Genomic DNA, 27899 nt, shown 5'->3' on the forward strand with positions numbered 1-27899 from the left:
CTCCACTAGTTCATAGCTGTTGATTCATTAGGTATCAATCTGGACTCGCTGACAGGGACATGAAAAATATTTTTTCAGAAGAACGGATGTTTTTACACTCACTGGCCCATTATGTTTATACTGTACCTCACAGAAAAAGGAATCTTAATGTTGTTAAAAGACATGCTGTATACAGCACATTACCGTCACTCCGCTCCTGTGGAGTGGGGTCCAGGACTTGCCAACCTTCAAAGCCTTGCTTCAGATCAGGGCGCTTCATCCAACACTCCACCCAGCAATGGAAGTTCCTTCAAGGTCACAAGAGAACAGCTATCGTTAACAACAGATTGTACAGCTGAGGAAGAGAACATTCTCTTCTCAAAGCGGAAGTTCACAGATGATAAAACTGTGAAATCTAGAGAATTGATATGATGATATTTATTTAAAAATTTAATATTTTGAAAGAAGAGTTTGCTCTTCCTATTCTGCCCTGAGGAGAGCCCACAAACCATTCTGCCCTCCAAGCCTCTCATTTCACAGGTCACATGTTTTAAACTCTACAAAAAAAACCTATCCATATAAATTCTGAAGGAAACCTTCCCAGAATTGATTAAAGATTATTTTTATTTGTCACATTTACATCAAAACGTACAGTAAAATGCATTGTTTGCATGAGATCAAATCAGCGAGTATTGTGCTGTGTTACAGCAGTCGGAATTGAATCTCGAAAGGCAATCACTGCCACCGTAAAGCAATATGCTAACTGCTACACTAAATAATCTTCCCTCACAAGGTACTCAGTAACTTGATTCTGACCTGCTATGTGTGCTCCATGTTGAACTGCACCTGAGTTAGCTTGCTAAGGATTATTTGAATTTGGGTTCAAATTCATCAAAGGTAAACTCCGTGATCCATTCACATGTTGAATCACAGATAAAATATATAGGCTGGATGTTTCTTTATAGTTCATAATATATGTGGATGAAGAATTTGCAGTACTTTGACCCTTAAGAGGACTGGGATATATCCACCTGGAATGCCCATGCAGACTCTGGCTCAGTGGGAGTTTGCTTAGTGTATGAGGCTGGTAGAGCTGCTGTTCACTCCTCATCCCAGAAAACTAACTACCCCAAGATGAAGAATCTCAAAGCAAGACCATCTTGATATTCTTCCTTTCCTCCTTGCACCAAATTGCTTTCACCAACTTTTAAGTGGAATGAAGTGAACTGTTACCTACAGCCAGTATGTTCAGTGTAATTGATCTTCACATCACTGAATAACCAGGTTGTGAGAATCCTCTACATAGCCAGGCATGAATACCCCTCTATCCAGAATGCTTCCTTTAGCCAAAAGAAAATGGAGCTCTAACCCTTGGAAGTTACTTGGACAGTTAACTGAGGGACAGCCTAGAGTTCGGGGTCCCATCATCAGTGAGTAGAGTTCAAGGCCTACTGTTTGGTGACCGGTATGTCCTGGGATCAATGTTTCAGATCGAGGTCCGAATGTTGAATCAGAAGACTGGGAGTTGAGGCCCGATGCCTGCAGGCCTGAATCTGCTGAAGACTGGAGGTCAGAGAAGGCGGCCTGTCCTGGTGTTAAAGGACTGTGTATGAGGGTGGGTGGCAGGGAGGAATTGGACTTGCTTTGCTGTTGACATTTTGCTGCTTGTTGTGTTCTGTGTTGTTTTGCCGAGCATTGTTGGCATGCTCCATTGGTGCTAGAACGTGTGGCAACACCTGCAGCTGCCCCTAGCACGCCATCGATGCACTGGTTGTTAATGCAAACCATGCATTTCACTGTGTGTTTTGATGTACATGTGAAAAATAAACTTGAATCTTGATCTTGAGGTTCATTTTCTGCATTGTTTTCCAGCTGAAATAACGTCTGGAAACCACTGAGGCAGCTATATAATTGTTTCCAGAAAAGGACGATTTAATAAGTACCGTTTGTAATTACATCTACAACATGCTGAAGAGATTCCCTGGCCTTCCTGTGAATACAGCAAATGGAAGCACACTCTGTCTGTACAGTGTATGGATTGGTATTGGTTTATTATTGTCACCTGTACCAAGTTACCGTGAAAAGCTTGTCTTGCATGCTGTTCATATAGATCAGATCATTACACAGTGCATTGACATAAAACAAAAACAATGCAGAATAAAGTGTATAAGCTACAGAGAAAGCACAGTACAGATAACCAATAAGGTGCAAGGTTATAAGGAGGTAGGTTGTGGGGTCAAGAATCCATTTTATCATATTAGGGAATCATTTAATAGCAATGAAACAGCAGGTTAAAAGCTGTCCTTGAGCCTAGAGGTACATGCTTTCAGGATTTTGTGTCTTCTATCCTCTGGAAAGGGGAGATTGAAAAGGCAGATAAATCCCCAGGGCCAGATGGTCTGCATCCCAGATTGCTTAAGGAAGTAGCCCAAGAAATAGTGGATGCATTAGTGATAATTTTTCAAAACTCCTTAGACTCTGGATTAGTTCTTGAGGATTGGAGGGTGGCTAATGTAACCCCACTTTTTAAAAAAGGAGGGAGAGAGAAAGTGGGTAATTATAGACCGGTTAGTCTGACATTGGTGGTGGGGAAAATGCTAGAGTCGGTTATCAAAGATGTGATAACGGCACATTTGGAAAGAGGTGAAATCATCGAACAAAGTCAGCATAGATTTGTGAAAGGAAAATCATGTCTGACTAATCTTATAGAATTTTTTGAAGATGTAACTAATAGAGTGGATAGGGGAGAGCCAGTGGATGTGGTATATTTAGATTTTCAAAAGGCTTTTGGCAAGGTCCCACACAGGAGATTAGTGTGCAAACTTAAAGCACACGGTATTGGGGGTATGGTATTGATGTGGATAGAGAATTGGTTGGCAGACAGGAAGCAAAGAGTGGGAGTAAACGGGACCTTTTCAGAATGGCAGGCAGTGACTAGTGGGGTACCGCAAGGCTCAGTGCTGGGACCCCAGTTTTTTACAATATATATTAATGATTTAGACAAAGGAATTAAATGCAGCATCTCCAAGTTTGTGGATGACACGAAGCTGGGCGGCGGTGTTAGCTGTGAGGAGGATGCTAAGAGGATGCAGGGTGACTTGGATACATTAGGTGAGTGGGCAAATTCATGGCAGATGCAATTTAATGTGGATAAATATGAGGTTATCCACTTTGGTTGCAAGAACAGGAAAATAGATTATTATCTGAATGGTGGCCGATTAGGAAAAGGGCAGATGCAACGAGACCTGGGTGTCATTGTACACCAATCATTGAAGGTGGGCATGCAGGTACAGCAGGCAGTGAAAAAGGCATATGGTATGTTGGCATTCATAGCAAAAGGATTTGAGTACAGGAGCAGGGAGGTTCTACTGCAGTTGTACAAGGCCTTGGTGACACCGCACCTAGAATATTGTGGACAGTTTTGGTCCCCTAATCTGAGGAAAGACATTCTTGCCATAGAGGGAGTACAGAGAAGGTTCACCAAATTGATTCCTGGGATGGCTGGACTTTCATATGAAGAAAGACTGGATCAACTAGGCTTATACTCACTGGAATTTAGAAGATTGAGAGGGGATCTTATTGAAATGTATAAAATTCTAAAGGGATTGGACAGGCTAGATGCAGGAAGATTGTTTCTGATGTTGGGGAAGTCCAGAATGAGGGGTCACAGTTTAAGGATAAAGGGGAAGCATTTTAGGACCGAGATGAGGAAAAACTTCTTCACACAGAGAGTGGTGAATCTGTGGAATTCTCTGCCACAGGAAACAGTTGAGGCCGGTTCATTAGCTATATTTAAGAGGAAGTTAGATATGGCCCTTGTGGCTAAAGGGATCAGGGGGTATGGAGAGAAAGCAAGTACAGGGTTCTGAGTTGGATGATCAGCCATGATCGTACTGAATGGCGGTGCAGGCTCGAAGGGCCGAATGGCCTACTCCTGCACCTATTTTCTGTGTTTCTATGTTTCTATGTATGGGGTGGGTGCAGTCTTTGATTATGCTGCCTGCTTTCCTGAGGCAAAGAGAGGTGTAGACAGAGTCCATGGAGTGCAGGATAGCTTGCAGGATGCACTGAGCTGTGTCCAAACTCCCTGCAGTTTCTCACAGTCAGGGACAGACCTAGTGTCATACCAAGCTGTGATGTATTGTGGTAGGCTGTTTTCCACGATTCATCAATAAAAATGGGTGAAACTTGAAGGGACATGCCAAATTTCTTTAGCTTCCCGGGGAAACAGAGACATTGATGAGCATTCTTGGCTGTTCCATCATACTTAATACATATTAAGTCAAGACACTTGTAGTGATATATCGTCTGTCACTTGTTTTGGCAATAATGAAAGCTTAATCCAGACAGTTTTGACCTTAGGAGCAAAAAGATATTCATGCGCATATTTTGTCATCGCAAACCTTGGTAATAGCAAACAAAAGATAGGAGGAAATGTGAACAATATTCTTTTTGAAAGCCTGGCAGGCTCTCGAGGTGTTCATAGCCTAGAAATAATGACTATCTCCAGAGGCTGAATAACTGGTCATACAGTAAGAGGGCCAAACGTTTTGGTGATAAATTTTTCTGAGATGGAGGAAGCAGCAGACGTTTCCTGGGAACAGGACAGGATGACAGGGCGAATGGACAGCCCGTTGGATAATTGGAGCCTGGAGTTTGGGGAGGTCAGTGACCAGAGCTTACAGGTCTGGAACTACCATCGTCAGTACCGGAAGCCGCTGAGTTGGATTCTGGGAGAAGAAGTGGTCTAGGTGATTTGACAGTCGGTCAGGTTGGGCGGCTGCATATGTTGTGACTAGCTGAGTAACTAAATTAAGGAGTTTGAGGAGATTTGGCATGTCAGCAAAAACTCTTACAAATTTCTACAGATGCATGATGGAGAACATTCTGACTGGTTGCATCACTGCCTGGTATGGAGACTCCAAAGCACAGAGTGTTGAAGACTCAGCCAGTTTCATCACAGGCACAACCCTCCCCAACATCAAGGACATCGTTAAGATGACGTGCCTCAAGAAGATGGCATTCATCATTTGGACCTTCCGGGACATGTCCTCTTCTCATTACTGCTACCCGGGAGGGAGGAGGTACAGGAGCCTGAAGATCCACACAAAATTTTAGGAACAGCTTCTTCCCCTCAGCCGTCAGGTTTCTGAATGGCCCATGAACCCATGAACTCAACTTTGTTATTCTTTTCCTTGTATTATATATTTATTTATTTGTTTACATTGTAACTTATAGTAATTTTTTATGCCCTGTATTGTACTGCAGTCACAAGACATCATTTTTCATGACATACAGTATGTCAGCGATAATAAACAGGCCTGAGGGTGCAATCTCTGCCCTGCAGGTCGGCTTTGATAATACAAACTGGAGAATGTTCAGGGAGGCTGCTACCTATGGCAACCACTGAGGACAAAACACATCCAGGTGAGGGCAAATCAGAAGGCATGGCTTATTGAAGAGGTCTGTCTGGACCAGGCTGAGGAATTGTGATCAGGGCGTGTGACAGCTCTCAAGGAAGCAAGAGCTGTGCTTTCCTGTTCCATCAAGAAGGTGAAATGAGAACATCCTCAGAGAATTTACAGCCCCTTCTGCAGTACCAGGGACAGGAGGCACAAGTGGCAAGGAATTCAGAGGATTAAGTCTACCCTGCGCATCAGTGACCAGGATGCTTCACTCCTCGAGAGGCTGAATGTCCTCTATGCCTGTTTTGATGCGCAGAGCAAAGTGTTGGCTGAGGTAAGGAAGACCCTGGCCAGAGTCAACTCACTCAAAGCTGCGGGGCCCGATACCATACCAGGTCGTGTTCAGAAAGATTGTGCAGCCCAGTTGATGGAGATGTTGACAGATATATTCAACATCTCTCTGGAATCCATTGTCCCCTGAGTTTTCAAGGTGGCAACCATCATTCCAGTGCCAAAGAAGGCGCCAGTAACCCGCCTAAATGACTATCGACTGGCGGCATTAACATCACCCATTATGAAATGCTTTGAGCGGCTAGTCATGGAGCATATTAAAGCTTTTCTCACGGCTACACTGGACCCTTTCCAGTTCGCTTATTGCGCAAATCGATGCACTGATGATGCAATAGCCTATGCTCTCCACTCTGTCCCGTCCCACCTGGAAAATAGGGTCTCATATGCCAGGCTGCTGTTTATAGACTTCAGTTCGGCCTTCAGCACCATCATACCCCAGAAACTAGTGGGAAAACTGTCCTCGCTGAGTCTCAACACCTTCCTCTGCAAATTGATACTGGAATTCTCAACAGTAAGGCCACAGTCAGTCCGTGTGGGCAGCAATGTCTCTCGTCACGTTATGCTGAGCACTGGCACACCCCAGGGCTGTGTGACCAGCCCACTGCTGTTCACACTGCTGACACAAGAATGTGTCACAGGGTTCAGCTTAAACCATGTCATCAGGTTTGTGGATAACACAACGGTGGCCGGCCTTATCATGGATGATGATGAGGAAGAGTACAGAGAGGAAATGAAGCAACTGGTGGATTGGTGTGAGGAGAGCAACCTAAGACTGAATGTGGAGAAGACAAATGAATTCATTGTGGACCAGGTAGGTGCAGAACAACCATCCTCTCTGTGAACACATGGCTCCTCTGTAGAAAGAGTTTACAAAGTTAAGTGCACCACTTTCTTGGGAGTTCACATCACGTATGACCTCACCTGGCCGCTTAATATCCATCTCCCTGCAGAAGAAGGAACCGCAGCGCCTCCACTTCCTAAGAAAATTGAGGCAAGCAAGGATCCCACACCACCCCCTCCCCATCTTAACTATGTTTTACAGGAGCACCATTGAGAGCATCCTGACAAGTTGCATCTCCATCTGGTACGGGAGCAGTCCAGCATCAGAGCTGAAGCCTCTGCAAGGGACTGTGAGAACAGCCAAGGGAATCATAGGCGTCTTCCCATTATCCACTGGGGTCATTTATCAGGAGCACTGCATATGCTGAGGCCTTAGTATCCATCCTGCATCCTCTTTGACTTTCTACCATCGGGCAGGAGACTACAATGCATAAAAACAAGAGCGGTCAGGATGTGAAACAGTTTCTTCCCCCAGGCCATTAGGCTACTGAACTCCCTGCCACATCTATTTGAAGTATCACTGGTTAATCTGTCTGTACTTAACAATATTTAACATTAATGCCCTTTACTTTGTTACGTATGTGTGATTCATCCGTAGACTTTATCCTTACCTTGGTAACTTATTGAGTGCTATGTGTGTACTACTGTGCTTTACACCCTGGTTCAGAGAAACATCCCATTTCTATAAACATTATATGGTTACATACATGTATGTAGTTAAATGACAATAAACCTGACTTGACTATTATGATCCACCCATGTCCGATTTACCCTTCTAGACTGGGTTGTGATCATATCCCCTCTATCTGTTACAGGGAAAAAAATCACCAGTAACCTCCGGTTGCAAAGGAAGGTGCAACATGATATAAAGTTATTGCTCCACCAATGTTCTAATAGAATTCCATTTTCACAGAGAAATGGCCTCATTTAGTATGAATCCAATGCAGAAACAAGTCAGCCACGCCAGCACAATTTGTCATAGAGTTAGACAGCAAATTTGTTTAAGATTTCTTTAACATTTAGGATAATAATGAAAGTCACCATCAGGTCAGAGATTAAAAATGTATGAGGGGTGATTGGTAAGTTTGTGGCCTAAGGTAGAAGGAGTCAATGTTAAAAAACCTAGCACATTTATTTTTCAACATAGTCCCCTCCTACATTTACACACTTAGTCCAGCGGTCGGGGAGCATACGGATCTTGGACCTCCAGAAAGTGTCCAAAGATGGGTGATAAGTTTGTGGCCTACAGTAGAAGGAGATGTGTTATACAGCTCTCATTGCGTGCACATGCAGTTCAACTCTTTGAGTGATTATGCAGAAAGTTTGAGGTTAATAGCTTAAGTTAATAACTCATCAGGAGTGAGTGATAAGTTCGTGGCCTAAGGTAGAAGGAGATGAGTTATTAACTTCAAACTTTCTGCATAATCACTCAAAGAGTTAAACTGCATGTGCATGTAACGAGAGCTGTATCACTCATCTCCTTCTACCTTAGACCACGAACTTATCAATCACCCCGCTGTGGACACTTTCTGGAGGTCCAAGATCCGTATGCTCCCCGACCGCTGGACTAAGTGTGTAAATGTAGGAGGGGACTATGTTGAAAAATAAATGTGCTAGGTTTTTTAAAATTGACTCCTTCTACCTTGAGCCACAAACTTATCAATCACCCCTTGTATATTAAGCTGTTAATCTCAGCCTTAACAGTGTTGCGTCTCTTTTCCAATGTATTAATTAATGTAACTGCAGAGATGAAACTTACCAGATGCTATCCTTTGATATGTTCAGAGTTCTTCCCCTCACATCACTAAAACTGTCAATTCTTAAATCTTTCTCCTTATCATGTGCTGAGTTGAAATTCGTGATGTGTCGAGTTGGAATTCCTAAACTTCTTAAAACTGGATAAGAGCAACAGGTTAGCAAAAGTTCTGTCTGTGTATATTATCTTAGAGTCTATGTACTGTACATTAGTGGCTGGAAAAATGATTCTGCACATTTAGGAAAACACACCTTGTTGGAGCATTCACATCACAATATGATTCCCTTTTTGTTTTTTTATCCCTGACCCGCTTCTCGTGCTCTGTTATTTAAAAAAATTTTATTCAGAGATACAGCACGAAATAGGCCCTTCTGGCCCAACTACCCCTGATTTTAATTCTCAGCCTCTGACTTTAATTCCTCTTCCCATTCCTGCACCGACATGTCTGTCGAAACTCTCCTTCACTGCCACATTGAGGTCAGTTATGGATTAGGAGAGCAGAATGTCTTATTCCACCTTGCTAGTTTCCAATCTGATCGCATGAATATCAATTTCTTTAACTTCTGGCAGCCACTCCCCTCTGACCTTTTGTTTTCCCTTATTCCACCAGCCCCATCACCCCTCCTTTTTTCCTCCCCTTCCTTCTCCATCTGCCCATCAACCACACATATCTTCCTCTGGTTCCCCTCCTCATCTCCCTTCCTTTATTCCACGATCCACCACCCTCTCCTATCAGATTCCATCTTCTTCAGACCTTTACTACTTCTACCTATCACCTCCCTGCCTCTCACATCATTCACAAGTGCCTCGCCCCCACCCACTTCTCCCTCGTCTCTGCTCTGCTAGTTTCTTCCCTGTAATACAGGAGTTCTTATCTTGTTTTAGCCACCTCATGTGTGGCACTTTGTCAAAGACCTACTGAAAATCTGAGTAAACATCCACTCTCTCTTCTTTGTCTAACCTGTCTGTAATTATTCAAAGAATTCCAACAGATTTGTCAGACAAGATTTCCCCGTAAGAGAACCTTGCTGGTTTTGGCCCATCTTACTATGCACCTCCTAGTACACTGAGTTTATCAGACAGATTGTGTGTTCCTCAAGGTTCCAGCACTGTTGTCTCTTGTGTCCCCAGAAGGGCCCACTCCACACTGTAGTTCAACAAACAAACAAACAAACAAATAAATAAGGGCAGTAGTGTGGTTTACCTTTTTTCATTTGTGACTTGTGTATATTTAAGATTGACATGCCACAGCCAATTTAAGCAGCTGTAATTGGTTGGCCACTACAACAGCTTTGGTATTGTGGAAGTTCCGGAAAGGCAGGGGTTAAGAAATGTCTTTTAAGAAAGGTCTTTGAAGAGCATCACTACCCTTTGCATAGCAGGGGACTGGAGCCAATTGGCTTGCAGAGACAAAATAAGGATGTAAAGCCCACACACCAACTAAAGGACAATTACTAACTTCAAAGTACTGTTGTTTGACTTTTCACACTTTTAACACTACGATTGATCTTGCAACTAAGGAATTTGAATGTACAACAAGGTTGCCAATTAGTCAAAATCTGAAGCTATCTCTGTATAAAAATAGCATTTCTCCGTTCAGACTTCAGAATAGTGTGGTGACAGGGCCAGGCTGTTCTCCTTCTGCACACATAAATAAAGTGTGATTTAGGAATGAGAGTGAGTTTTCAAAGTCCAGTTAATCGGTGACGACAGTACCAGGCTTCAGTTTAGCCAAGAATCAAATGCTGTAATAAATAGTTGATTTTCCTTAATGTTATTCATCTAATGTTATGCCCATTCTGGAGTACATATACTCTGCTCATTCCAGAGTACAAAATACCCTGCCTATTCCGGAGTACAGTATACCCTGCCTATTCAGGAGTACAGTATGAGCATTCTGACTGGCCTCATTCCCAATGGCAGAGGGCACCGTAAGAGTCTGTGTTGTTAGAACAGAGACAAGTGAACTTTGAACCTGCAGTTTAAGTGTAGTAGGTACCAGAACCTGCCACGTGGATTCAGAATTTTATTGATTGGATCCTATTGCTGAAACAAAAGAGATTATGATCTTGCTGTTCTAGTGGAAGATCACCACAAACTGGTAGCTAATAATGGAAATATCCATGAGGAATTTGTCATTGAATCATAGAACTCTACAGTGTACAAAGAGACCGATGGCCCATCTAGTATCTGCAAACCGTTACTCTGCCTAGCTCCATCAATCTGAACCAGAATCATGGACACCATACCCAACTACACTATCCAAACTTCTCTTAAATGTTGAAATCAAACCTGCATCCACTACTTCCTCTGGTCAATTTTCCATACTGGCACCAGCTCTGAGCTGAGAAGTTTCCCTTTGGGTTTCCCTTAAATATTTCACATTTCATCCTGAACCTATGACCTTTAGTTCTTGTTTCACCCAGCCTCAGTTGAAAAAGCCTGCTTGTGTTTACCCTCTCTATTCCCGTCATCATTTTGCATACCGTTATCAAATCTCTCTTCATTCTTCCACACTCCAGGGAATAAAGTACTAACCTATTTAACCTTTCCCTGTACCTCTGATTCTCAAGTTCCCCACAACATCCTTGTAAATTTTCTCTGTACTTTTACAATCTTATTGATATCTTTCCTTTAAGTAGGTGACCAGAACTGCCTGCAATACTCCGTATTTGGTCTCACCAAGATCTGATACAACCTCAACATTAAAATACAACTCTGGTACTCACTATTTTAATTTAAGAAAGCCAATATGCCAAAATTTCTCTGTACAGGCCACTTTATCTGTGAAAGCACTTTCAATAAACTATGGATAGTTTGTTCCCAGATCACTCTGTTCTACCACACTCCTCAGTGTTCTAACACAATCTCACAATCCTCAATGTAAGTCTTACCCTGGTTTGTCCTCCCAAGTGCAATGCCTCACACCTGTCTGCATTAAATTCCACCTGTCATAGTGTCACTGAAGTTCCAGCTTTCTACAAGGAATTGCAGATGGAAGGTTCAAATGGAATTATAAAAATGTGTGAGAATCCACCAGAGATAATGAGTGTCTTATTGGTATGGAATCACAATCAGTTCAGCAGTTCCTTGGTAATCAATGTTAATTCTTATCTCTTACAATATTTGTAGTCAAAACCCATGGTGCAGAGAAATACATACCTGTGACGGCCACAGCAGCATACACCCAACATTGGCCATAGCGGACAGCATTAAACCCTGAATCATTCCATCGGCGAAGGATCGAAACACTTCCATTCCATGATGTTGGAGGTACTCCATCTGAAAAGTTACTACCCCAATTACCCACCAGTATTCCCTTATCATCATTGGAATTCACCTGGAAAGAAGAGAGGAATTTTACATCATTACATAGATAATAAACATTGATGAAGGATTTGAAGTGTATCTTTGAAGATTAAGTTCTATACATGGGTTATCTGGTGGGCAGTCCACTTAGTCTGTGAGGTGTTCTGTTGGTTGAATTCCACTCTGGTCAATTGCATCACTAAATAAAAGGACAAATCCTTCCTTGCCTGGTTCAGGAAATGTTCCTTTGAAATGAATTTCTCTAGTTTATGTAGAAGGTCAACAGGAAACAGTGGCAATGGTGGTGAGGATAATTGACAGGCATCTTGAGCTTCTGCCTGCTCACTTTAGAGCCAGTGGTTTGCATGCAAATCCTTGACTTGATTTGTGAAATTGTTATCTTTATTCAATTAAAATTAGAGTGCCAAAGCATTCATCATAGCAGTAGGGTTCCTGCCATGGATACGTAAGCAATAAACAGTGCGTAGACAATGAGAAAAGAACAGGAATGGGCATCACTTTCCTTTGACACACAAGCTTATTGCCTCAAGTAGTGAAGTTTAGCTCTCTTGCCAGCTTCACTTCATGATACTGTTACAAAGGATGAACAACTCTGATGGGCAGAAGGGTGCAGAGCTGTCCCTGCCCCCTTTTGGAGAATCGCAAACCGTTACTATTTTGGTGCTGCTAACAAGGAAGTAGGAGAGACAAAAGAAAAACATGTCAGGACAGCTGTTACTGATAACAGCTCATGAGAGAGAATGAGAGAGACACAGATAAGAGGTAAACAAGTTGGAACATCTGCTATTGATAAGAGAGGAGAGGAGCCATTGATTTAATGTTATTGTCTTTTGGAGAAGGATTGTTTACTTGGTACTATTCTATTCATTGAAATTCCTCAGTGGACAGCTGGAGTGGGCTGGTTTGATGGGCTAAGCCATTCAAAACTGATTGACACTTGAAACCCCGTGAGTGGGGATAAAAGTGAGGTCTGGGGTGACACCCCTTAGACGCACCAGGAGACACACCAGTGAGCATCAGACACCCACGAGAAAGTGTGGGGTATCGGAGACCGAACGAAGGATTGGTAAATTTTAACTCACAGTGTTTATAGCGAGGCCGGTGGGAGCTTGTGTGTGTGTCCACCCTTGCCTGGGTGACGAGTCCACCACAGAAGAACAGTCTAGATAAAGGACGGAGGGGTCATACTTGAATGGCCACAGCAACAACACATCGACGGATCAAGATCGTAAAGGAAGGTTGGCAAGACAATAGCTGTTACTGTTTGCGCGTTCTCGTTCTCTCTCTCTCTCTCTCTCCAACAATTACAACACATCGACCAACAACTACCTCAGCCTGCATGAACTGAACTGAACTTTATATTTCCATGTGACAATTCATTATCCCCCAGACAACGATAGAGCTTGTTTATTATTGATTATTATTATACCCACACTTTTAGGTTTAGTATTGCTAACGTATATTATCTGTAAATTTGCATTAATATTGTTTTGTATATTTTTACTAATAAACACTGTTGAAAATAGTACCTGCAGACTCCAACAGACACTTCTATCTTTGCTGGTAAGACACCCAGTTACGGGGTACGTAACAATACAAACACGATGCACCTTCCTCAGGCTCGGTGGCAAGTGGGAAAGGAATGTTAAAGACCAGAACTCAGTAGGGAGCTTGAAACCTTTGTCATCAATGAGGAAACACTGGGAAATTAATCTCACAGAAGCTGTGGTTTGCGAAATTGCCTGATAAGCTCCTCTACCAAACACACACACACACACACACACACACACACACACACACACACACACACACACACACACACACACACACACACACACACACACACACACACACACACACACACACACACACAGTTGGCACAATGCCCAACCAGCCACCATGGTGTTATTTCTTATACACCCTCAACTACCTTCCACTGTAAAAATGGACAAGTCTCAGCAGCAACATTCAGGACCCAGGAACACATATAAACAAACTCCAAACATGATTCCATTCTTTGCTCTGCCACAGTTGTTTTTTTTTCAGATTTCTGAGGCGTTTGCAACAGGGGAAGAGAGAAGCGGGGAAGTCTGATGCTGTCATATACTCAATCTCTAGATATACAACCATCTTTCATCTTATTTACCACTTTGCTCTTTCCTCCACATGCTGGGTGAGGCTTCTGAGGAAGCAGGTGCATGGGTTATTTTGGTTTACTATATTTTTCAATATTTGCATTTAGCACCAACCACATTTGTTCTCTTTTCAAACTGAAGAAAGATTGTGAACACAGCAAATTGACTCTCAACATGAACAGGACTAAAGGGGATGATTGTGGACTTGAAGACCACTCCCGATTGCACATCAATGGCTGCTCCTCAGGAGAGGGTCAGCAACACCACCTTTCTTGCAACGTACCTCACGGATCATCTCACCTGCATCCTCAATGCCACCTCTTTAGTGCCTTCAACTCCTGAGGTGACTGAGGTGAGCAAGGCTCCCCACTGCTCTTCAGACCACATTCTACCAGAATGTCATCGAGAGTGTCCTGACCAGCTCGATCACTGTCCGGTACGGGAATTGCAAGGCCCTGTAACATTTTGTGGGGCTACCGAGTGAATCATCAGGGTTTCTCTTCACCCCTCCCCACCGTCCCTATCCAGGATATATATGAAGTGCTGCATATGCAGACCCCTCCTATCTATCCTACAATCTCTTTGCCCTTCTACTGTCAGTCAAAAGTACTGCAGTATAAGAACAAGGACTGTTAGGCTGGGCAACCGCTCCTTCCCTCCCTCCAGTAGTTTTATGAAGGCAAGGAGAAGAATAGCGAGAGTCCATGGCTCCTGTGATGTGCTTAGTTGCGTCCATGAGTCTGCATTTTCTTGAGGCTAAGGATGGAGCAGCTGCCACAGATACCCAGAAAGTGTGAAAAACAGCTTTAAACAATCAAGTCTTGCTGCTTATGTTGGCAATGGAGCCAAATAAAATCATAGGAGAATCCCACCTACTGAGTGTGGAGAGGAATAAACCAACTCCCTCCAACTCTCAGCTCCATGCACTGATGCCTTTCTGGCTAACCAGTTGCTTAGTTGGTTTCCATAACCAATCTTGTCAACTGTTACTCCCACTCCCATTTTATTCTGAAATCTGACTAGCCTGGGAATAATAGACCCACTGTAAGTCTTTTCACTGTACTTTGGTACACATGACAGCCAGTAATAATCTTTTCATAATCCTTCTTGTAAATTTAATTACTGCAGTGGTAGTTTAAACATATGACCAGAGTCATACAACAATAGTCAAAGTCCTTTCAAAGTTTAAAGTTCAAATTAACTTGAAAGCCCATCTTCTTGTTATAGGGAGTCACTCAACTTATAACAGTGTCCTTGAAGAAGCTGTCCTTGAGCTTCTGGTTCAGGGTTTGGTACCTTCTACCCAATGGGAGAGGAGAGAAGAGAGAATGCCCAGGGTCAGTGGGGCCTTTGATTATGCTGACTGTTTTACCAAGAAGATGGACTTTAAGTAATGAATTCCCAAGTTCATTTGAGGACATCTGTGGCATACTCTTGGTCTCTTCCCTGTGGAGTTTAAATTACTAACAGCAGAGGTAGAGGTGAGTTGCTGGTGCTTACCATCGCAGACACGATTCTACTGACGTAAGTGGGATCACATCGTTTGGAGCAGTCTTCCTTTGGGTTTTCCAGGCAGTTGTTGCTGTTGTCCAAGACTTTCAGGCAAATATCCAAAATACGATCTTCAAACTGAAAGTAAAATTCAATAATAAAATACATGGCGCCTGTCTATTTTACATGGTGAAGTCTGGCTGATGAGCCTGACCTATCTTCCAATAAAAGTACAGTTCATATTCTTGACTGAGACTCCACACCGATGTTGGGGAGTGGATTCCATACAGAATGGCCTCAATCTTTGATCATATGTCATATCCTTGTCCATTTATTAGCAGAAATATATCCCTCTGCATTCGACTCAGTGCCATGTTGTTGCTCAGCTTCGTGTCAACAGCACACTGAAATATATTACACTTGGTCTTCTCAACCAAATCATTGACAGAGATTCCGAACAGTTGGGCCCCAGCACTGATTCCAACTGACCTTACTCTTGACACCTGGTGACCCAGTGATCCCACTGGCCCCCTTCACTGATTCCCAGCAGACCACACTGGCTTCTGCACTGATTTCCAACAGATCCTACTGGAACCTTGGCACTCAGCCCAGTAAAACCCACTGACCCTCTACACTGATTATCAGCAGACCCTACTGGTCACAGCTGGGGACTGCAATGCTGATCCCAGCAGACCCCACTAGCTCCTGCACTGATTTCCAGCATACTCTACTGGTCAGAGCTGGAGAGTCCCACTCCGATCTCAGCAGATCCCTGGTCACTGATGTCCAATCTGCTCTTCCCATGTATTCTTATTGCTGATGTTCTGGGTGGGACCTAATCCTTATTCCACAATCTGTCATGCCTTCTACCATGCACTTTTCTTCTTTAATGTATCTTTGGTTGGTATTTTACAGAAGGCCATTTGAAATTTTGAATAGATAACTCCTGATGGTCTACTTTCATCTGCTAATTATTCCCTTAAAGAACTTCACACAGATTTGTGTGTGCTCAGAAAACTCTTATAAATGGACATTGTCTCCCCACATTTCTCGACTTATTTTCAAGGTCCTTGAAAAATAGATTATTTCCTCTCTCATAGTCCTTTCTCTCTCATTGTTGTCAGGCTAGTGGTCTACAATTCCCTATTGTATTCCTACCCTTTTACATAGAACATAGAAATCTACAGCACATTATAGTCCCTTCAGCCCACAATGTTCTGCCGCCCACGTAACCTACTCTAGAAACCGTCTAGAATTTCCCAACGCACAGCTCTCTATATTTCTAAGCTCCATGTACCAATCTAAGGGTCTCATAAAATATCTGATTGTATCTGCCTCTACCACCATCACTGGCAGTGCATTCCATGCACCCACCAATCTCTGTGTGAAAAACTTACCTCTGACATTCCCCTTGTATCTACTTCCACGCACCTTAAAACTGTGCCCTCTCCTGTTAGCCAGTTCAGCTCTGGAAAAAGCCTCTGGCTATCCACACAATCAATGTCACTCATCATCTTATGCTCCTCAGTCAAGTCACCTCTCATCCTCTGTTGCTCCAAGGAGAAAAGGCTAAGTTCACTCAACTTCTTCTCATAAGGTACGCTCCCCCATCCAGGCAGCATCCTCGTAAATCTCCTCTGCACTCTGTCTATGGTATCCACATTCTTCCTGTAGTGAGGTGACCCAGAACTAAACACAGTATTCCAAGTCTGGTCTAACTAAGGTTTTATATAACTTTAACGTTACCTCACAGCTCTTGAACTCAATCCCATGGTTGATGAAGGCCATCACAGAATACACCTTCGTAACACTGTCAACCTGCACAGCAGTTTTGAGTGTATTATGGACATGGACCTCAAGGTCTCGCTGATCCTCCACACTACCAAGAGTCTTATCATTAATACTATATTCTGTCTTCAAATTTGACATACTGAAATGAACCACTTCACACTTACCTGGGTTGAAATCTGTCTGCCACTTCTCAGCCCAGTTCTACATCCTATTGATGTTCTATTGTAAACTCTGACAATCTTCCAGACTATCCACAAAACCTGCAACTGTTGTGTCATCAGCAAACTTACTAACTCACTCTTCTACTTCCTCATCCAGGTCATTTATAAAAAATCATAAAGAGGAGGAGTCCCAGAATAGATCCCTGTGGAACACTACTGGTCACCGACCTCCATGCAGAATACAAACCATCTACAATCACCCTTTGCCTTCTGTGGGCAAGTCAATTCTGGATCCACAAAGCAACGTCTCTTTGGATCCCATGCCTTCTTACTTTCTGAATCAGCCTTGCATGGCGAACCTTATCAAATGCCTTGCTGAAATCCATATACACTACATCTACTGCTCTTCCTTCATCAATGTGTTTAGTCACATCCTCAAAGAATTCAATCAGGCTTGTAAGGCACAACTTGCCCTTGACAAAGCCGTGCTGACTACACTTAATCAGATTATGTCTCTCCAAATGTTCATAAATCCTGCCTCTCAGGATCTTCTCCAATAACTTGCCCACCACTGAAGTCAGACTCATTGGTCTATAGCTTCCTGGGTTATCTCTACTCCTTTTCTTGAACAAGGGAACAACATTTGCAAACTTCCAATCCTCTGATACTTCTCCCATCCCTATTGATGATGCTAAGATCATTGCCAGAGGCTCAGCAATCTCCTCCCTCACTTCCCATCATAGCCTAGGGTATATCCCGGCAACTTATCTAACTTAATATCTTTCAAAAACTCCATCACATCCTCTTTTATAACATTTATACGCTCAATCATTTCAGTCTGCAGTAAGTCATCCCCACAATTGCCAAGGTCCTTTTCACTGGAGAATACTGAAGCAAAGTATCCATTAAGTATCCCTGCTACCTCCTCCAGCTCCATGCACATGTTTCTGCTCTCACTCCTGATTGGTCCTATTCCCACACGGCTCATCCTCTTGCTCTTCACATACTTGTAGAATTTCTTGGGGATTTCATCAGCAGTGGAGCTATGTTTGATATTTTCTAATACAGAATACAGCATGGAAACAGACTCTTCAGCCTAACTCATCTATGCTGACTGTGTTGATCAGCGAGCTAGTCCCACCTGCCCACATTTAGCCCAGACCTCTTCTATCCATATACATAGCTGATGGCTTAAGAAAGCCATTTGGTGTTTTGTGCAGCAGGCAATCAGCAGTCTGAAGTGTGAGAAGCTGTATAGTAGCTCACTCAGGTTCACCAACTGAGTACATAGGCCTTGATTCGTGGCAGTTTGGTGCTTTGCACAATGGCCAATCAATGATCAGGACTGGTTGACGAGAACAATCTAAAATGGCAAGCGGAGTGCCTTTGTTAGAGTGGACAGTGTTAGAGAGCGAATTTTGAGGCTTTAGGTCTTCAAGGCATTACCGAGGAGACACTTGAATGAGAGAAGGTGAAAAAGCTGGAGGTAGATTTTATTTTCCAGTTTATTTATTGCTTCCTTCTTTATATTTGTACATTTAGAACAGCAGAGATGCCAGACTGGATAGCTGAATATTCCTCTTGTGAGATGTGGAAAGGCAGGGAGACAGCTAATGTCACTGACGACTACAACTTATGAGAAGTGCATCCAGCTGCAGCTTCTAATAATCTGCGTTATGGAGTTGGAGCTGGAACTGGATGAACTCTGGATCATTCAGGACATATAGAGAGGTAGTTACACACAAGATGCAGGACACAGAAAATTGGGTGGCAGTCAGGAAAGGGAAAGGTAGAATAACCTTGTGGCCATCTCCCTGAACAATAAGTTTACTACTTTGGATACTGTTGGGGAGGATGACCCAGCAGAAGAGATTTGCAGCAGACAGGGTTTTAGCAGAGAGTCTGGCTCGGTGACTCAGAAGGGAAGGGGGGAGAACAGGCAAGAAGTGGTGACAGGAAAATCATTATTTAGAGAAACAGCAAAGAGGCTCTGTGGACAAAAACAAGATTTCCTGATGGGATGTTGCCTCCCGGGTGCCAGGGCCCAGGACATCTCGATCGACTCTACATCATTCTTAAGTGGGAGGGTGAGCATGGATAGGATGTGTGATGAGGTGAGCTCAGGGAGTTAGGTGCTAAGTTAAAGGGCAGGACCTCCAGAGTTGTGATCTCAGAAATGCTACCCTTGCCATGTGCTAGTAAGGCTAGAAACAGGCAGATCATACAGTTTAACATGTGGCTTAGGAGTTGATGTAGGAAGGAATGCATCAGCTTTTTGGACCATTGAGCTCTCTTATAGGGAATATAGGACCTGTACAGAAGGGACAGTTTGCACCTGAACTGGAAGGGTACTAATATTCTAGCAGAAAGGTTTGCTTGCGATGTACGGTGAAATTTAAACTAGAGTTGTAGAGGGGTGTTAACCAGAGTGTCAGAACAGGTAGTTGTGAGTTGGGAAAACAGATGTTGTTAAGACCTCAAATGAAGTCAGGAATTAAAAGGTTGAGCGTGGTGTGACTTATGTCCTCAGCTATGTATCTTTCTATGCAAGAAGTATAGTAGAAGAGGCAGATGAGCTCAGGGCATGGATCGACATTGTGAATTATAATATTGTCGCCACTAGTGCGATTTAATTTCAGGAGAGGCAGGACTAACAGCACAATATTCTGGTGTTCTGTTGATTTAGATGCAAAAGAGCAGGAGAGATTAAATGAGGAGGGTGGCATTATTAATGAGGAAAAACTCACAGCAATGCTCAGTCAGGACAGACTGAAGAACTCACCTAGTGAGGCATTATGGGTGGAATTGAGGAATATGAAAGGTATGACCATGTTAATAGGACTATATTATAGACCACCCAACTGTCCATGGGATTTAGAAGGACTAATTTGGAGAGAGATCACAGAATATTGCAACAAAACTTAAGGGTGTGATAGTAGATGATTTTATCTATTGGCTGGGAATCCCATACGGTAAAAGGACAAGATGGGATAGGGTTTGTCAAATGTGTTCAGGAAGGTCTCCTTAATCAGTACAAAGAAGTTCCAACAAGAGAGTGTGTGATACTGGACCTGCTATTAGGCACGGTCCAGTATGACAGTGCAGGTGAAAGAAGTTTGTGTGGGGGAACACCTTGCATCTTTTTGATCACATTGCCATTAATATCAATGTAAATATGGAAAAAAGATAGGTCTGGTCCACGGGTTGAGATTCTAAATTGGAGAAAGGCTAATTTTGATGGTATCAAAGAGGATCTGGCAAGTATGGATTGGGATAGGTTCTTTTCTGGCAAAGGCTTGCTTCATAACTGGAAGCCTTCACAAGTGCAATTTTGAGAGTACAAGGCTTGTATATGCCTGTCAGAATAAAGGGTAAAGATTTTACTCTTTCTGTGCATTGGGTGTTTGATGGTCTTTTTTTAAACGCTTCTTTCATTTTTTTTTGTTTTCTGGTAGCCTGTGAGGTGAAAAGTCTTAAGTCTGTACAGTCAGCCCTCCTTATCTGCAAGGGATTGGTTCCGGGACCCCTCGCGGATACCAAAATTCGCAGATGCTTAAGTCCCTTATTCAACCTGTCTCAATGCTGTGGATCTTAGGACCCAGCCGAACCCCAGACCTTATTTAACCTGTCTCAGTACGGTGAACATTAGGACCCGGTGGTAGAGCTCTGAATCCGCAGTATTTCTGTTCACGGGAATAGTCACGATCATGATTGAAAATAAAGTGGAAATAATAAAGCGATCGGAAAGAGGGTGAAATGCCATTGGTCACTGGAAAAGTGTTAGGCGACGTTGGTCAACCATCGGAACAATTTTAAAAGATAAAGTGAGACAGGCTCTGCCCCCATGAAAGCTACAATTATTACTAAGCAATGCAGTGGTTTAATTATTGGGTTTTGGGGTTTTGGGTTTTTGATCCTCCACATCAATCCAGCACGGATGGAGAGCACACTCAGGAGTGGTCTGTCCCGAGTCCCGGGAACTTCCGTTCCTGAGCCCAGCGCTGAAACATATGTTTTTAAGTGTTTTATATGCATTGAAAGGTAAAATATATACTATACACCAAGACAAACGTTTGACTAACCGACGCTAAATAATACCAGATGTATCTGTTCCGACTTACTTAGTAAGAGAACTTCCAATTTTTTTCGATCCCAATCCACAATAACCCATATACATCCTCCCGTATACTTTAAATCATCTTTAGATTACTTATAATACCTAATACAATGTAAATGCTATGTAAAATAGTTGTTATACTGTATTGTTTAGGGAATAATGACAAGAAAAAAAAAGTCTGTACATGTTCGAACAACAAGTGCTGGAAGAGCACTTCCGGGTTTTCGCGATTCATGGTTGGTTGAATACGCGCATGCGGAATTCACGGATAAAGAGGGCCAACTAATGTATACATACTTAGACAATAAATGTAGATTGAATTTTGAACTTTGATTGCAGGGGATAAAATTGGTCCTCTGGAAGATCAGAATGATAATCCATGTGTGGAGCCAAAAAAGATGGGGGAGAGTTTACAAGGGGTGATTGATAAGTTCGTGGCCTAAGGTAGACGGATTTTAGAAGACCTATTTTAGAAAACCTAGCACATTTATTTTTCAACATTGTCCCCTCCTACATTTACACAACTTAGTTCAGCGGTCGTGGAGCATACGGATCTTGGACCTCCAGTAAGTGTCCACAGCAGGAGTGATTGATAAGTTTGTGGCATTAGGTAGAAGGAGATGAATGATACAGCTCTCGTTACATGCACATGCAGTTCAACACTTTGAGTGATTACGCAGAAAGTTTGAAGTTAATAACTAATCTTCTTCCACCTTAGGCCATGAACTTATCAATCACCCCGATGAGTTATTAACTTCAAACTTTCTGCATAACCACTCAAAGAGTTGAACTGTATATGTACTTGCTGGAATTCAGAAGGATGAGGGGTGATTTCATTGAAATCTTTTGAATGTTGAAAGGCCTAGACAGAGTAGATGTAGAATAGATGTTTCCCATGGTGGGAGAGTCTAGGACAAAAGGCCACAGTCTCGAGATAGAGGGGCATCCATTTAAAGCAGAGATGCGGAGAAATTTCTTTAGCCAGAGGGTGGTGGATTTGTGGAATTTTTTACCACAGGCAGCTATGGAGGCCTGTTTGTTGGGTGTATTTAAGGCAGAGATTGATAAATTCTTGATTGGCGAAGGCTTCAAAGGTTACGAGGAGAAGGCTGAAGAGTGGGCCTGAGGAAGACAAAAAAATGATCAGCCATGATTGAATGGTGGAACTGACTCAATGGGCCAAATGGCCTAATTCTGCACCTATGTTTTATGGTCTTATGGTAGGGGTATGGAGGGCTATGGTCTGGGTGCAGGTCAATGGGACTAGACCATTTGAATGATTCAGCACAGACTAGATGGGGCAAAGAGCCTGTATTTTTCTATGATTCTATGACTCTAAATGTTGCTAATGTGTCCTGGTAAACCAATATTTCTGGCAGCTAATTCCAAATTCACACCATCCTTTGCATGAAGAAGCTGCCTCAGGGACCCTTTTAAATTACTCACCTCTAATCTTAGACATCTTATCTTAAACAATTTAAACATCTAATCTTAATGATCTTTTGTTTTTAGCACCCCCTCCTTGAGAAAAAGACTTTCACCATGGCTATGCTCCTCATGATCTCATATGCTTCTATCAGGTCACCATTTGATCTCATAGATACCAGGAAATAAGGCCTGTGTCTACGCAACCTCTCCTTGTGACTCAAGCTCCCCAAATCCAGAGAACATGCTAATAAATCTTTTCTGTATGCTTTCTAGAAAGGTGTGGGGGGGGGGGGGGGTAATGCAGTGACAAGCTGGAAGGTGATAAGTAGAAGAGGTAAAGGGATCTGATTGGAGAGGGCAGTGGACCATGGGAGAAAGGGAAGGAGGAGGGAAACCACAGGGTGGTGATGGACAGGTGAGGAGAAGAGCAGGGAAAACCAGAATGGGGAATGGAAAAAGAGAGGGGGGGGGGGGAGAAATTACTGGAAGTTAGAGAAATCGATTTTCATGCTGTTTGGTTGAAGGCTACCCAGATGGAAAATGAGGAGTTGCTCCTCCAACTTGAGTGTGGCCTCATCATAGCAGCAGAGGAAGCCATAGAGTGACATGTCTGAATGGGAATGGGAAGTAGAATTAAAATGAGTGGCCGCCAGGAAAGCCTGCCTTTTCTGGCAGTCAAAGCGTAGGTGCTCAGTGAGGTGGTCCCCCAATCTATGTTGGGTCTCATTAATGTCGAGGATTCATTTCCACTCATCTATGTACCAATTGTTGAAATATTAGATTTGCTGATGTCATCTAATCTGTCCCAGCAGGTTCAACCTCATGCCCTCATAGCTTCCTCTATTACTGTATGAGTCTGCTCCCAAATGGAACTGCATTATTGTCAATCATCCAAAGAGTCAGGATATGACAAACAGTTACAGTAGCAGACCACAGGAGCCCATACACCTCCTTGATATTGCAGCTATTATCTCTGAATATAATCATACCGTACCCTCCCTAAAGAAACTTCTCCTATAGACCATCCTAACTGACAGGCCTCTAATCCTAAGACTATTTAAGTGTTGTGTTCTGCATGTCACAGATCCAGCATTGTTCATTTTATTTCACTTTCCTTTCCTGATTCATCTCTCTCTATTCACACCACTTCCAGCCAGTTCAGTTGTGTTCTACAAGAATTCATCATCGTCTCTTGGATGGCCCCAACATTATTTTTAGGCAGGCATTTTCAGGTCCTAACTCATCATCTCATCAGTACCCTCCCTCTGTTTTCTTCAAAGCTACCCCTCTCCTTTGTACTTTAAACCTCATATCTTTCCTTTCTTGGTTCTGATGAAGGATGGTTGGCCTGAATTATTTCTGTCACCGCAGACCCTGCCCAACCTGCTAAGTATTCCCAAAACTTTCATTTGTTCTCTTTTCAGATATTGAAAACCTGAAAATATAAATGGCAATGCCTCCATTTTCTATTTTTATTTCAGGTTTCCAGCATCTGCAGTTTTTTCCCCAGCTTTTTTGATTTCCAAAGCTTGTTCTAAATCATTAAATGAGAGGATACAGCCTCATAGCAGTTACTGCATCAACTTCTCTTGGAGACTCAATATGATCACCTCCCATCCTAAACTTGTCTTGTTCAAAAGACATCACCCCTTATCAAAATGCTCACCTGGCGAGCCTACACTTTATAAACTCTGAGACGTGTACCCCAGACGAAACCTACACAAAGTACCACAGAAATGGTCTCATCTAAATACTATATTTCAGTTACCTTTATTAATTCTATTCTTCATCTCTTTTCCAGTGAAAGTTCAATTTCCATTTGTGTTCTTAATTGCCTGCCATAGTTGTCCATTGCCTTTCTACTTCTCATGAATCAATTCACCAACATCCATCAGAAAGTCAGATTTATTACTGTTCCTCTCTATTTTTCTCCCAAAATTAATAACCTGACTCATCGCACAATTTACACATTAACCATCTTTCTTCTTTATCTATTGTTTTCATGCCATTGTCCAAAACCTACACCCTCAGTATATTCCAAGATTTTCTGCAAGCTGTTCCTTTTTAATGTTAAATCCTTTCTTGATATTGAGCACATACACTTTTAACATTAATCTTTTGTTTTTTTTTCAATGGTATAATGATGAAAAAATTCACAGGATAAATAAGAAATAATTCAAAGTGTGAAGTGATGAATTATTATAATAGGGACATCTTTGTGTGTGTACATGGATGCATCTGTTTTTATGCGCATCTGCATGTGCATATGTGCATGTGCATGCATGTAGCCAAGTGCATGCATTTAGTAGTGTGTATGTGTCTGCATCAATGTGTTTAAGTGTGTGTGTGTCAAAGTCAAAGTTGAGTATTTGCCATCTGCACAAGTACCTGTGTGGACAGGTGCAGTGAAAGATATACTTGCAGCAGCACCACAGTCACATGGCATCAAATAAGCAGCATTCACTAGAAAATCATCAATTAAACATAAATTATACACAGTTTTTATAAGAAAGAACACAAGTAGGACAAAAAATAACAAAGCCATTTTAGAGCAAAGTGATCAAAACAGTCATAGTGTTGTTAACTGGTGATTAGGATTGTGTCGGGTGGTTCAACAACTGAATGGTTGATGGGAAGAGGTATAATTGTACCTGTTCATCTGCAGGTGTGTGTGTGTGTGTGTGTGTGTGTGTGTGTGTGTGTGTGTGTGTGTGTGTGTGTGTGTGTGTGTGTGTGTGTGTGTGTGTGTGTGTGTGTGTGTGTGTGTGTGTGTGTGTGTGTGTGTGTGTGTGTGTGTGTGTGTTCACATTTATTTGTGTCTGCACACTGTGTCAGTGCAACCCCTTCTTCTGCTTCTTCACTCAGCACCTTCCATTCATACTGGTAAAGCCTCCATTACCTGTCCAAAATTCCAGCCTCTTGATTCAATGTTTTTATTCGTTCCCAGAAATATCAGCCCCAGATCATTCAGCACATATTCCTTCCGCTGATCCTCAGAAGGCAGGAAGACAGAGTCATCTGCAATATGAATAAAACCAGAGGGATTAACCACTTAACACATACAGAATGTCCACACACCTCCTTCCATCTATGCCTGTGTAACATGGTTGTTTATTACTGAAGGTTGAGCCCCAGTCTCAGCCCCCTACTTTACTGCTTATAAACTCACGACTGCATGGCCAGATTTGGATCTAACTCCACCTACAAGTTTGCAGCTACCACCACAGTAGTGGGCTGTATCTCAAATAATGATGTGTCAGAGTACAGGAAGGAGTTAGAGAGTGTAGTGCAACAACCTTTCCCTTAATGTCAATAAGAGAGCTTCTGTAAGAAGCTATTGAGCACATAAATCTTTAGTATAAATCTTTAGTCTTTTCAACTGTAGAATGATCAAGAAAATCATGAGAGAAGGTGTATTTGTGTGTTTCTGTGTCTGTGTGGGCTTACATGCATGTGTGCCTGTGCTTGTGCACATCTGCACATCTGGTAGTGTATGTGTACGTGCATGTTTGTATGTGTGTTATTTGTGTGCACCTGCATCTGCAGGTGTGTACTTGTGGATGTGGGTGTGTTTGCATATGCATACACTCTGTGGCCACTTTATTATGTACAGTATTCCTGTTCCCAATAAAATGACTACAGAATGTATGTTTGTGGTCTTCTGCTGCTGAAGCCTATCTACTTTATGCTCTTCCACACACTACCAATGTAATGTGTGGTTATTTGAGTTACTGTCGCCTTCCTGTCAGCGTGAACCAGTTTGGCCATTCTCCTCTGGCCTCTCTCATTAACAAGGTTTTCACCCACAGAACTGCCCCTCACTGGATGTTTTTTGATTCTTGCACCATTCTCTGTAAACAGAGGGACTTCGTAGTGCAAGTGCAAAGATCACTGTAGGCAGCATCACAGGTAGACAGGGAGGTGAAGAAGGCATTTAGCGTGCTGATCTTCATCAGTCAGAGCACTAAGCATACGAGTTGTAAAGTTATCTTGTAGTTATAAAAGATGTTGCTGGGTCCACACCTAGAGTATTATGTACAGGTTTGGTCACCCTGTTATAAGAAAAATATTAGTGAACTAGAAAGAGTGCAGAAAATATTTACCAGGGTGTTGACTGGACTGGGAAAGCTGAGTCACAAAGAGAGGTTGTGTAGGCTGGAACCCTATACCTTTGAGTGCAGGAGATTGAAAGAGGTATAGATACGGTGAATGCACAGAGCCCTTTTTTTCCCAGGGAGTTGGTGCAAGAGGACATAGGTTTAAAATCTGAGGTGGGATATGTAAATGGGGCATCGGGGCAGATGAGACTAGCTCACTAGGCTACTCAGTCAGCACGGACAAGATAGACAGATGGCCCTGCTTCCCTGTTATACGACTGATACCTTTGGAAGGTATTGACATAGCTCCACTGTTGAAGAAAGGTGGAAGGAACACAACAAGGGCAGCTTCTTCACGCAAACGGTGGTGCATATCCAGAAGGAGCAGCTAGAAGTAGTGGTGAAGGAAAGCACATTAGCAACATCTAAAAGCCATCCAGATGGTACATGGACAGAATTGGTTCAGAGGGAGATGCAGGCAGATGGGACTCATTCACTCGACAACACTATGTTCACTTTATCCTACACTCAATACCTTGACTGAGAGTACAATTGTTTCAGATTGATTGATCTTTCAGATTATTGTTTTGATACATTTTACCCATGTTTGTACCTGAGCACCAGGGGTTGAAGAGGAGGATGAATTCTCCCAGTTGAAACTGTTTGGAATGACCCTGTGTCGTGCACACCATCTTCAGGGAGAAGCATCCAATCTTACTGGTGGGCGGTGAACACATGGACAAGGTTAGCTGGCTTCCAACATTTTTTTCTGGGACAGCATTCCACGAATTTGAAGACAATGAACTTGAAAGTTGAAACTCAACTTTATCGGATGTCCCCAAAGCCTCCAAAACTGGAATAAAAAAGAATTACCGAAAACCAAAGATGAATTAGACTGTTACTCCAAATTACAGTAAGAAAGCTCATCAATTAATTGTTCAAAATTAATAACCAAGCTAGTCCATCTACCAATTAATTACAGGCACAAGACATACTGCAGATGCTAGTACAGAAATGA

At 42.6% G+C, this 27899-nt stretch overlaps 1 protein-coding gene across 1 annotated transcript in view; it reads right to left on the minus strand.

Annotated features, from left to right (window-relative positions):
* Nucleotides 1-27899, minus strand: part of LOC140735963 (protein-glutamine gamma-glutamyltransferase 2-like) — a 56323-nt gene that overhangs the window by 12754 nt on the left and 15670 nt on the right. The window contains exons 3-8 of the mRNA XM_073061591.1: nt 27495-27734; nt 25684-25802; nt 15297-15425; nt 11494-11671; nt 8335-8470; nt 184-287 (exon numbers count right to left, since the gene is read on the minus strand). Coding sequence (XP_072917692.1) covers nt 184-287; nt 8335-8470; nt 11494-11671; nt 15297-15425; nt 25684-25802; nt 27495-27734 — 906 coding nt within the window. The remainder of the gene's footprint in view (nt 1-183; nt 288-8334; nt 8471-11493; nt 11672-15296; nt 15426-25683; nt 25803-27494; nt 27735-27899) is intronic.

The sequence above is a fragment of the Hemitrygon akajei genome, chromosome 11 (assembly GCF_048418815.1).
Source record: "Hemitrygon akajei chromosome 11, sHemAka1.3, whole genome shotgun sequence".
NCBI classification, from domain to species: Eukaryota; Metazoa; Chordata; class Chondrichthyes; order Myliobatiformes; family Dasyatidae; genus Hemitrygon; species Hemitrygon akajei.